The following is a 13,229-nucleotide window of genomic DNA, read 5'->3' as shown; positions in this document are numbered from 1 at the left end:
GTGATTACTGGATTGTTTGCCTTCTCTGAATCAAGTCCTCAATCCATCTTTTGTTTCTAGGTGTATGATCTTGCTTTCAATTGCTTGGCACTCCAAGTAACCCACCGCTCTTTGCATTTATGACCTCCCTCTTTTTGTTCCCCACTGTGTATCATTTGCAGACTTTATCATTGTGATGGGCATGTTGTCTCCCAGATCATTAGTTATTTTACAAGGAAAACACCTGACTCTATTCCTTTCCTTTTGTCTATCTAAAGCCCCATGCTGCACTTTATTACTAAACTGTATAACCATCTACCCATGGTGCATGTCCTTTCCCCAAGTCCATCTGCGCTTCAGAAGTTCTTTCAGCAGTTCCACCATACTCAGTGGCCATTCTTTGTGTCACAGAGAGGGGCAAGTGACTCATCCTGAATGGGCATCAGTTTAGGTTGACAAGCGATATCTCAGATTGACCTTTCCCTGCTAGTGCAGGAGAGAGGACCAACAGTGGAGACAGTAATGTGTCTCTTCTAAAACTGTCTGAGATGTTGCCAGCAGTCAATGTTGACAGTTTGACTCCATATTGCTGAAGTGCTTTGGCAGGGGCAAGAGGGGCCTGGAAGTATCCCCATGAACTTCTGCTGTCTTTGATTTGGGTGTTTGTGGCTAGGAATGAGTCTCATCTTATAGAAGTGGCAGCACATGGTAATTGCAAAACCACCTGTCGGAAGAAAGCTAACCACCAACTTTGCTAGGGATATTACATGCTTTAACAAGGAACCCCACTCATGTGGGGTTGCATCCTGGCTTGTATCAGGAATAGTGTGGCGAGCAGGACCAGGGGGGTGATAGTGCCCCTGTACTGGGCACTGGTGAGGCCGCACCTTGAGTACTGTGTGCAGTTTTGGGCCCCTCACTACAAGAAGGACATTAAGTTGCTGGAGCATGTCCAAAGATGGGCAACGAAGTTGGTGAAGGGTCTAGAGAACAAGTCTTATAAGGAGCAGCTGAGGGAGCTGGGTTGTTTAGTCTGGAGAAGAGAAGGCTGAGGGGAGACCTTATCGTTCTCTACAACTACCTGAAAGGAGGGTGTAGTGAGGTTGGGGTTGGACTCTTCTCCCTAGTAGCAAGTGATAGGACGAGAGGAAATGGCCTCAAGCTGCACCAGGGGAAGTTTACGTTGGACATTAGAAAAAACTTCTTCACTGAAAAGGATGTCAAGCATTGGAACAGGCTGCCCAGGGAGGTGGTTGAGTCTCCATCCCTGTAGGTATTTAAAAGAAGGGTAGATGTGGTGCTTGAGGATATGGTTTAGTGGTGGACTTGGCAGTGATGGGTTAGCGGTTGGACTCGATGACCTTAAGGGTCTTTTCCAACCTTAACAATTCTATCATTCTATGATTCTATATGACAAGGTGCTAGGTAAAAAGCCAGGCAGTCTTTAGTGTCTTCAGCAGATAACCTTTAATACCTAGCTCAGGTTTGAGGCTAGGAGGAACATTTGCAAAATGTGTCTTAAATTGAACTGCAAACAGTAGTATTAATTTTAGAAGACCTTCAGATATCTCCCGTCTAACTAGCCTAACTTCACCAGACCAGATGGGGTCACAACATGAACTGCTGTTCTTGAAGTCTTGTGAATAATCAGGTTAGGGAGAAAACAATATGCTTGAGTCACCACAACAGTTTTTCAATGAGAATGGGGGCACAAGAAGAGAAGGGAAGAGAGTACATCCTCTTCAAAGCTGTTGCATAAAAACCAGTGTATCAAATGTCAATGGTGAGACTGGAAGACAAACTCTGGAAATTTCTTAGGATTTTAATCAGAAATGTGTAGAATTGTGAAATAGATCAAACTTGGCTGAGTATGAATGTTCAATAACCATCCATTATTTCAATTTCACATAGAATACTTTTTTATTGTTCACTCTCTAGGAAATTCAACAATATTTAAAATTGCTTTTACTGGTTACATTCCCATTAGCAGTCTGTTTTTAAACTTATCCAATAAGGGTTATATTCAGTGGCTGGCCTATATAATCAAGTGGTTTTTCTTGCAGGAAGCTCCTGCACCTGAGGAAGAGATGGCTGAATTTGTTTGCACACAAGAATGGTCCTACCAAGCCCAGTGGGACACTGTGAGGGGTTAATGGGTTGCAAACTCACACAGCTTCCGAGTGAGAACTGCTGAAATAGTACAATTGGTGTTCATCTCCATATATTAAAAAAGGTAGGAATTGGGGATGTAAATCTTCTTGCTATAAAACCTGCAAATTCAGTGGAAAAATGCCAAGGTAAATGATTTTTAGAAATTTAGAAACTGCTTTTCATACGAGTAGACTGCAGCAGGATGAAACTTGCCTGTCAATACATCACCAAGCTTGTTTGTGAAAGGAAATTAAATCAAACTTGCCTATCTGTTGAACCAGACTTTAAGCCCTGGGATTAGTTTGTAGCACATTCACCATTAAAACTAGTGTTGCCAGTGCATGTGCGCTTTTTTGTGGTAGATTAGTTTGAAATTTCTGTTCAAGATAGGGGTAGTGAACAGCTCATCAAACCTTGTGGTTTTTTGGGGTATGCCTCCCCAACAGTCAGCCCCTAGAGTAATACTGGCTTAGGTTTATTTGGCAGACCAGCTTTTTTGAGAATTTCAGAGCCCATGCTACTAAAATAAGTGTAATTATTGTTCCAGCAATTAAAATGAGGTCTCGCCAAAAGAACTCAAGACACTTGATTGGGAGAAGCCTCTTACAAACCCCCAGCTCATTCCCAGTCAGCTGCCTCAAGGGCTTCATCCTCAGCAGAGCTGGGTTTGCGCATCTGATGTTTGCAAGAAAGGGTGCAGAGATGTCTTCTAACCAGAGTTTTAGATACAGAATATGACAGTCACAGTTCCAAGGATTGTCAAATATTTTCACTTCCTCCAGGCTGTGCAAGGTGTCCAGGGCACCGGGAGGAACTGAGGTCAGGCTGTTGTTCTGTAGATAAAGGCGCTTGGTGTTAACCGGCAAGGCAGGCACTTCCGTCAGCTTCCTTGAGCTGCAGTCTACATGCAAACCCTTCATTTCTCCTAGTGACTTACAGTTGCAGGAGGGAGGACAGGCTTCAGTTTGGGTCATGTGGAACAGCAATGATATGGCAAATCCCACAACAGTGATGAATTCTGTCTTGTTCATGCTTCAGCTACCCAGGGAATAAGAACAATAATCTGATAAGTATGATTCATTAGCATGTTTCTAAATGCAGAACTACAACACAGCTATTTTTTTCTCACTATTTCTTGTGAGATTTAGGGTTTTGGAAGGAAAAATTTTAGCTTTCTGTATTTCCCACAGAGCCATTCTTCCTGATATTAAGTAGCAGAAATGCAACTGGGAGAGAGCACAGTGCTTCCATATTGCCTCTAGTTCATTGTTCAAAGTTTTGGAACAGAATGTCACCAGGAGATGATGGTAAAAACTAGGTTACTTTTAGGCAAAGATTTTGATTCCGTTTCTCTGTCTTCACAGGGCTAGTGTAAAATTGTGTGTTCAAGTCAGTTTTTAAAATAGAGTTTAAGAGATTGGATAATGTAAATGTCTAAAAATCTGTTTTCTGAGAGTATGAAGATTCTAACCAGGAAGGATGTATTTTTATGTGACAAAAAGGTTATTTTTTTCTGCCTTGTAGCTTCATGCATCTCTGAGAACATGCAGTTTAAGATTTGGATGAATAAAGAATTGGAAATTTTGCATATCTAGTACTGCTTGCCTTTCAGCGATTAAATAACCATGCTTTTGGCTAGCAGGTAATTATCCCTTTTGCTATGTTATTCCCAGTTCTGTAGAGTGGATCCCACTAGACTTCCATGTTAGTCCCTTCTATTTGGCAGTTTAAAACCTCTAAAGCTATTCCCTTCCTGTATTTCCTACTAAATCTCTGCATTTAAAAATACATAGCTAGCCTTGGGACCAGACTGGAATTTGAAGTTCAAACTCCCTTGCACAGGTTGGGGAATTTCCAGTCCTGAAACCATCTTTTTTTAATTATTATTTTAATGCATCCCATAATTAAAATGTATTTTCTTATCTTTTTTTCCCCTCAATGAATTTGAAATAAGTAAGTATTGAAGCAAAAATATTGACTGTATATTGTCTTTATGCTACTTGCAGAAAGGCAGATACTGTAAAAAGCATTGGGTTTTTATACACTATCTACTTAAAGAAAGTTAACTGAAGAAAATGGAAACAGTTGTATAACTTTGTTTTCAGGCAAGCATTTGAAGCATATTGACTATGATTTTAAAATTGAACTGGACAAAGCCTTGAAAAATAGCCAGAGGGAAGAACAGACCTATCAACAACAACAAATATAGAGTAAAAGAGGTTTTTACATACTAAGGTGGTAAGGAGCTTAAATTATACTAATGTAGAACGGAATTTGGAAAAAAAATTCTTCAAAATAATGTTTTCAAGTGTAGAGATATATTACAACTCAAAAAAAAAAAAGGTTTTCCTCTTAAAAACTTAAAATAAACTGAGGCGCTTTTTTCTTCTGGGAAGTTTCATTTAATACAGACTAAAATAGTAGGAAAAAATGGTTTGATTTTGTTTTAAATTAATTTGCTTCAATTTATTTACAAGGAATATGTCATTAGCTTTTTAAAATTAAGTTAGACAGTTTTAGATTCCTGATCTAAATACTACATTCTTATATTTTTAAATTGGATTAATGCTACATGAAATTATAAGCTTTATTACAGAGAAACTGAAATATTAATCTTAACAAACTCCTATGTCTTTGTAAGTAAGTAGTCAGTCTGAATATCTTTGGTCTGAATCTAGATATTTACCAGCTTTTTCTTCAAGAAATCTACTAGAGTTGTTCTTTTAACACCAGACATCTTAAAAGGACAGACTATGTAATCTGAATAAAAAAAGTTAACAATACCTATAGAAAAGACAATCTCTACTGATTTAACATACAAACAGGCAGATATTCCAAATCAAATAGAAATAAGAACTGTGGCAAAAACACAGAAAGGAAGATTTGGTGAAATGTCTGACTGACACTTACCCTTATTTATTCCTTCTTGATTCCTTTCCCTCAGCTTGGTAAAGTGTTGTAGTACATAAAGCAACTGGAGCTGACTTTTTAAAGAGTCAGTAAGGAAATGTGTTAAAGGAGATGAGCTTTTTCCTATTTAGAATAGGAAACTGCTCCCATTGGAAGATGCTACATATGGTTGACATATGTCTCGTCATATAGTGCTTGGGGCATTTTTGTATTTTCTGCAGATGAGGAAATGCTTTTGAATTTTTTTTAATTACTAATATATTTTTCCCGTTAAACCTGACAATGTTTGGAAAACCTGAAATGACTAATCTGAAATCTAGTGGGTTTTATCTCAGTTGTAATAATCTACAGGTATAAAAGTGAGTTTGAGCTTCAGCTGCTGACACATGCAAAGCCAAACAAGATACAAGGGAGCTAAAGTTAGCACATGAAATAGAGTTCTTCTGTTTTAGTCAGAGCCAGGTGTGTTTGATATCTGCCTTTCCACTGATTAAATAAAATTTCTAAAAACACATCATAGCCTTGAAATAACTTATGTTAGTCAGATGAGATCAACTTGTATTAGTCAGATTAGATCATTAAGGAATAGAGAAATAATGCCATTATGTTGAAATAGTGGTGAAAAGTCACCCAAAATAGAGTATTTAAATCTGATCACCCATATTCAAAAAAGATTAAGCCAACAAGTGAAAGGAAGGTTTCTGTAATGATCAGGGATTTGGAGAACCTGTTTTATGCAAAGAGGCTGAGTGACCTGTACCCTGCAATATGGAGCACTGCAGAATGACTCAGGCAGGTAGGCGCCCCTGACACAACCTTGGATGTGTAGAAGGGTACTTGTGTATTGATCAATGGATCAGTTCCTGTTTTGGTTCTTGTGATATTTTGTGGAATATAATTTCTTTATAATGTCCTAGTTTGGTTTGGAGTTTAGAAATGGATTCCAGAATAGTCAGAAAAGGTACACTGGGAAAGGCTCACTGTCATGGTCAGCATAGCTCCACTTAATCAGCACAGCCTAGAGGACAGGGACAATCTTGGGCATATTTATAGCCTTTCTTCTCAGTCCCGAGAGCTGTGCATAGCTCAAAAGAGGACTATGATCCTGCAAATTTCTTCACACTCAAGTTACTGAAGAATATCACCTGGTGAATAATAGCAATGTGACAGAATATGGTCTGTGTGTATTTGGCTGGAAAGCCACTAATTCAGGATGATAGAAGTTTATAATACACATGTATCTGTTAATCTAAATAAAGAATGCCATGTTTGTGTAAAAGAAAAACAAAAATAGAATTTTGTTTTAACTTTTTTTTTTTATGTGAAATTTTGGAACAGAAATAAGTTTTCCTTTGCTTTAGCTACTAAGCATGAACACTCTAGAATTAAGATAGCAGTTCACATTTGGAAACCCAGTGTGTCGTGGATCTGATGTTTAATTCAGGCCAGTTCTTGTTTAGTGTGTTGTTCTGGAGACAGGCTTTGAGCTGTGTTCTGCATTTGGAAATGAAGCCCAGGTGAGTTTCAGATGTTGCAGATGTGCAATAGAGCCCTGCTTCTGAGCTGTTGTTTCTTTATAACATGCTATTCTTGGGGGGAAGGGTAATTTCTAACATTTAAGATTACTCTGCTAGAAATTCTTATTGTTTAATTCTTACTTACATTTAAAGTACTTTTCTTCATGAAGTCTAATCAATTATCAGTAGCCTGAAATTTGTTAGGAACTTCCTTAAGATAATTCCTTAATGTGTATCTCTGCTCTTTAGTATTTTAAAAGGTAATTTAGACAGTCCTGGAGGGAGAAGACAAAAATACTTCAAACCCTGTTTGAATTTTAATATTTTCTATAAGATGAAGAAAATTATTCCTTCCTTGTTGAAATGAATACTTCATCTGCCTAACAGATGTTCAACAGCTGGACCTGTGAGTGGACTGCTAATAATGGGAAGATCCTTCTATCCTAGGGATTGTTTCTTTTTTTTTTTTTGAAAGTACATCACTAGACCATAGATTTCAAAATGTCTGTCTTCCCTCATGTCTGTTTCCTGTATCACACAATCTATGCCATATGTCTTAAGGGATGCTGCCACACAGAATAAAAATTTTCCTGTTATATGGTGAAATCAAATGATGCATCTTTTTGCATTGAAACAGATGCAAAGTATTTTGAATCCTCTGGAGACAATACACAAATTCTGTGCTATGGATAATCCTCACAAAGGTAGTCCTACATTCCTCTGGCTGCTGTGTCACACATGGTTGGAGAAGTAGCTGGGCATGCTGAGTCATTGAGTCTGTTACTTGTGAAGAGAACTGTGGGCCAGTTTCTTCACCTCTGTGTGGAGGTGAATGTATGCAGGCAGAAGCAAAGCTTAACATACAAGGCATTTACACTTATGATTCTAGGGCTATAGCTTTTGGTAGGCCAAATTAGGATTCTTCATTTAAGAGGATTTTTTAAGAGCCGATCTGAAAAAAAAAGTTATAATCTGCTATAGTCTTGTTATGGTCTGAAAAGATATTTTCGACAGAGTAAATTTGAACTTTCTGTGAATGAGAGAGGCGCTGTCTTCTCTCAGCAGAGAGGTATTTCTGAACATTCTTGTTTCCCAGACAAAACCTCTCATGCTACTTTACTCCCTAAAAGCCCACTTCTCTGGATTAGTTTTCTTTTGAGGCCTTGACTTTTCCAGTCAGTTACATGGGTCCTGCATCTGATTGCTTATATAGGGAGAAAAAAAGAGTTGAAGGGAGATTACTAGTTTCCTTGCAGTTAAAAATAAAAGCTCCAAGTTAAAGATAAATGTGTGGTTCAAATGCATGACCTGCTAAGAGGAAATTCAGGCAGAATATGCCATTAATTTTTGTAGATGGTTTCAAGGAGTTATAGTCATTTATTGCTGTCAATGACCTTTCTTGACCTAGAAAGGCAAAAGGCTTTCTCAAGCACTATTTCCATTTCCAATGCTGAAAAAACTTGCCACATTGTCCATAGATGGCAAAAGTGCTTCTCATTTAAGTTCTATCACCTTGATTAAATCTGTTCTTTTATGTTTTCAAATTGGTTGGTGAGAACAGCCTAATCAAAATATTTCTTTATATTTGGATGTGAGTCACTGATAATTAATGAATTATACAAATAAATGAATAAGCAAAAAGAAGGAAAAAAAAAAAGATCAATCATGAAATTCATTCACACATCAAGGAATATTGCCTGCAGAAATGAGTTAAAGAAAATCTGTGTTTTCTCTCACATCAGGAGTTATTTTCGCCCCAGGGCCAAAATACTCCTATTATCTACTGCACCCTAGAGAACTAGCCTGCTAAAGCCTTTTCAGTATTTATACATAGGAGGTGTCTGAATTTAATCCTGTCCATATTCTGCTTATTGTATTGTTTCCCTCTGCACAGTTATTGTAGTTTTACCTGATTTAATTTTGTCTCTGTCAAATCAAATATCCCATTTCCTGGGAAGATTATTAGACAGCCAGATAAACTCTTGTCATTTAGGAAATTCTTCTCCTAAATCGCATTCCCCCATTTTATAAAATAATTCTTTCTCCTCCCACCCATTCTCATAAAGAATCTTCCCCCTTGCTGTTTTCACTGGTCAAAACGGTACATAGTTGCTGTGCAATCTTCAGCTATTGCTTCTCTTTCCACTAGGTGTCATTCAAGTTGTTTTTTGGGTAAATGTTGAGCATACACTGTCTGAATCAACCTTTAGTTATAATTTATCAATTCAAAATAGTTGTCTGAAAGACTGAAGTATTATATTCTTTTAGGATATTACCTTTTCCGTAGCTACCAAGATAAAAATATAAGAAATGTACAAAATGTGTGTATTAAGTGATCTGTCTAAATCCGATAGCTGACCACATGTCTGTGTTTTATGGAACTCTTAGTGTCTTGAGCCTGTTATTGAAAAAAAATATTCAGAGACAATTTGACTGTCCTCAGGAAAATATTAATACCATTTATGCTAAGTTGTAACAATGGTAGAGTTCGCATGGGGAGGCTTCTAGGGAGAAAATCTCTAAAAGCACCATTAAAAGACCACCATCAAGGCAGTACTTCCCACCACAAGATAGTGCCTAGGTAGTTCCCTGCACTCCTGGCTCAGTTAATTAGCTCTAAATGTGCACCAAGGAACCTAGCCATCCTGAGAGCTGTCAGTGCCGTTGGTGTTTCTGTCGTGTTCCATGAGCTGAATGCGATGTTGGCACCTTGGTAGGAAGTGCTGGGCTTGGTAAAATGGAGTCAGCTGTGCCCCTCTCTGCTTTGCTTGCTTTGCTGAATTAAATATTTTGCTCTAAGGAAAAGGAATTAATTTTCTAGCTCTTTATGCACAGTCACTGTTACTCAGAATACAATACTGTGTTTCAGTCAAACAATTACAATGCAACCCTGCATTTATGTGAATGTTTTATTTAGGATCAGGACTGAAATCTCAGAGCAAATCTCATGATCTCCGTTTTCCATGCATGCCTTTTAGATGAAACTAAACTGCAGTATTCACTCTGGAAATACATCTGATTTGTTCAGGGTGCTAATGGAGGTTCAGTTGTTGGGACCAGACTAAAGATAGTCCAAAATAACACCACCTCTTCTAGTATATATGGTCAGATGTGTTGTCCTCAGTTCCAGATGGTTTTGCTGCTGTGATCCAGCTCTTTGGGCTATTCTGTTTATTGATACAGACATTGCTAGTATGACAGCCAAAATCTGTCCGTAATTGAACCATGTTCAAATGCCCTGGTAATTATGCTGTCAAGCCTGCTAAAGATATATAAACATCTTTACCAGGTTACTGCTTAATAGCTGTAGCAGGATTGTAAAATACATGAGATTAAGCAGCACTCTGGTATTGTGGTGTTGTCCTTGTTTAAGAGTTTGGTGATAAACAAAATCAGTCTTCAGCTCCATTAGCTAAAGTCCTGCTACTTTCTGCTTGAAGACTTGGAAATGTTGAAGACAGGGCATTGAACTTTATGGTCACACTGAACAATTGTTCTTGGAAAGATCAATTAGAAATTAGTTAGTGTCTGATGTAAAAGACTATATTGGAAAAGCCCTGGTGATGAGTTTACCGAGGTAATTCATTGTAGAATTTAACTCTTTGTAACTGATAAGATGGTTAGTTTTTATATTGCCCTTTATACAGCTATGACTTCACAGGTTTTTTGAAATAAAACAGTCATGTCTGGATATGTTTTCAATAATTAATTATTTTTTTGAGATGCGAGCAACTACAGTCTCATTACTCCTTCCATACTAATGCTGTATTTACATATCATTTGTGTAGCTAAAACTTGCAGATGTGCTCAGTTTTGTTCTTTGTGCCTCAGTGAACTGCAGAAGAGTTTGCCCAGACTTCTGTTCACACAGGGAGAACCACAGAAATTCACTGCAGACAGATCTAATACAGTTCTGCTGAATTTCTACTGCAAAGCAGAGGATTCTCACGAGTGCACATCCCAGATAACCCATTTAACCCAGTTGGAAGATGTTGTCAAAATTGCAGTTTTCATGTGGTGGGGGGGATAGTCCTCTGCTCTCAAAAACTGTGTTACCACACAGTAATTGTTTTAGTATGTGAGATAACATTATTGCCAATCCCAATTTTCCAGTTCTTCCATTGCCTCCCCAAAGACATGGTATTTGCATTTTAAAGCAATATATGTTGATTTTTAAAAAAAACTTTTTTTTAGTGGGCTTGTTTTTTGAGCCATTAAAGTTTACATTTTCCAAATTCTGCTCATAGTCAATAAGGCTAGATATTCCTAATGAAAGCTGAGATTCACCTCTAATCACATGCCTCCAAGTGTTAGGTTCTGAGGGAAATATTTTATATAGCGTGATGTGTGATAAAATCACAAAAGCCAAAAACCCTGCTCTGCTAATCCTATTACTTCCTATCACTGAATCCTAATATATGAGCATTTTGGAGAGTCAGTTTTATCAAGCTGGCAAATGAATTAATCATATGGTCACATGTATCAAGGAATAAATAAGCAGTGTTCCTCTGAGGAGGACTGTAGAATTATAAAAAGATGCTTCAAGTCTCTTCCAGCATAATCAAATTCTTTCTTTGCCCTCGTTTGCTCCCTCTAGCTCAAACACAGTGTTGATGACTCTACTTCAGTGAAACTTCCTACATTTAATGGTGCTAGTTGGAGGTTATTTATATTTATTTCCACATCAGTTTTGATGAATCTTGGTGGTTTGATGTTGTCCTGCAATGACACTCATGGTGTCATTCTCTCCATGCTGACAGGCACAGAACACACACAGTATCTCATCCTCTAATAGGAAAAACCAGAGTCTGGCATGAGAGGAAAGCACTCTGTCCCCTTTAGTCGACATCTCTCCCTAAGTACACATCTGAAATCAATTGGCATTTGCCTCATACCTTGGCTGGCTGCTTTCTGCAGGTATAGGTGCAGCACCTTTATTTACACAAGCGAAAGAACATTGTTCAGGTTTTACGACTACAGAAAATCTGTCTACTTCACTTTTTTTTTCTTTAAATGAGGACTCCTTATATGAGGTATTCTGAAATATTAGGTTCTTTCAGATAAAAGGACAAAGAAAAAAATCCATGGGACTCCCCTTCCCATTAAGTCTTTGTCACTGGCTCTTTTCAGAAGTATTTTATACTTTTCACTGTTTTAAGGGAGACTTTCATTATGATCTAAATGTGTTAGTCAGATCACAGTGTTCTGCCTGAGATTTTTGCTTCCGTGATTTGCTTTTTGACTTTACTCATTGTCTATATTCTTTTGGATGTTTCAATTTGTTTCCTAGTGAACCCAACTACTTTTCCTTTTCTTCTTCTCCAAACTCTGCGGTGTCTTTGATAAATCTCTATGAATAAGACACAATTTATAGTAGTGAGGACCCCTTTCCAGAATATATGGCAAGTTATATGCCTATATACTACCTCCAGTTTAATCACTATTGCTAGACTGGTGCAGCTGAACAGGCCTGTATTGCAAATTTTGCTCAATTCACATGTCTGGCATTTGGGAAAAATGTGTCAAAATTCTATTAATGCTTTCTTAATCTTGCTATGAAAGTCAATAGGATGAAAAGAGTGTTTCACTTCTGTAAGTAAAACTATGCCTGAAGGGCTTAACTGGGTAGATAATGGCAGAGACAGATTCTCACCTGTGAGACTTGCAGGTGCTATTTGAGATTACAGTTATACATCCCATATGAAAGAAAAGGTGGGGAGGAGGTTATCCCACCCCTCTACAGCCAGGACTATGATTAAAAAAAAAAAAAAAAAGAGCTACCCACACAATAAAAAGAGCTACCCAAGCTAGTGAACTAACACCCCAAGGTTTAGTTATAGGAAGCAGTGCACACGAGATCTCTGTAACCTAAGCACTTTCTTGAGCTTAATATCATGTGCCAACCTCTGGCTGAAAGAGAGATTTCTGGAAGGGAAAAATAAGCTAACTGCTAGGGCTTGGACCTGGGGCTTGAGTGGCCAGGACTTTGCTGAATCACCTATATATATATAGTCAGTAAACAGGCATATTATTTTTAGGGAATGGGTGAAAAAATGGTACGTTTCCTGTGGGTTGAGAAAAATCCATTGAGATTCCATTAATTTCCAGAGTTCCAAAATGACATTTTTTTTCTGATGTGTCAAGTAGGGCCATCAAACCCTTATGTTTGAAAATACTTGTTCAAGAAGCTTCTTATTTTGACTGTGATTAATAGTGGACTAAAAGAACATACAGTGCAGTCAGCAGTTTTACTCAGAGCAAAGTTCCTAGTGGATATAAATTGAACATCTGAGGAAAGAAGCACAGACTCTAATTCTCAATTCAGTGAAGACTGAGATTTTCTCAGCCTTCAGGTTATCGGATACAGCTAATAAATAGTGCAGATGTCACCTTAGTTTTAGGCTTTTATTGTTTCTAAGGAAGTCTGTAAACAGAAATTCAGTACCTGTCTTTTTTGTTCAGTCAGCACATAGAGTAGTGTCTTGAAGAGGATGAAGATATCTGTGACTCTGAACAAATGTTCTTGAGATGCATCTTTGAAAGGTTTTAAAAGTCTTACTGGGGTGTTGGTGTGATGTGAATATTCATGAGTACAGAGTTGCTAACAGCATTTTTCATTTACATGAAAAAGCCCCAAGAGCAGAAAGCTTAAAATACAATGAAAAGTCTGGG

At 37.8% G+C, this 13,229-nt stretch overlaps 1 protein-coding gene across 1 annotated transcript; it reads right to left on the bottom strand.

The window, feature by feature from the left end:
• Positions 1-1,485: 1,485 nt before the first annotated feature.
• On the bottom strand, positions 1,486-5,130 carry GP9 (glycoprotein IX platelet). The gene is made up of 2 exons (XM_009514165.2): positions 5,041-5,130; positions 1,486-3,168 (listed from the first exon to the last, which is right to left on the bottom strand). The coding sequence occupies exon 2, from the start codon at positions 3,159-3,161 to the stop codon at positions 2,577-2,579; it is 585 nt and encodes a 194-aa protein (XP_009512460.2). The 5' UTR covers positions 3,162-3,168; positions 5,041-5,130; the 3' UTR covers positions 1,486-2,576.
• Between the last annotated feature and the right edge of the window lie 8,099 nt (positions 5,131-13,229).

The sequence above is a fragment of the Phalacrocorax carbo genome, chromosome 6, assembly GCF_963921805.1.
Source record: "Phalacrocorax carbo chromosome 6, bPhaCar2.1, whole genome shotgun sequence".
Lineage (NCBI taxonomy): Eukaryota > Metazoa > Chordata > Aves > Suliformes > Phalacrocoracidae > Phalacrocorax > Phalacrocorax carbo.
This window is presented reverse-complemented; position numbering and strand designations above follow the sequence as displayed.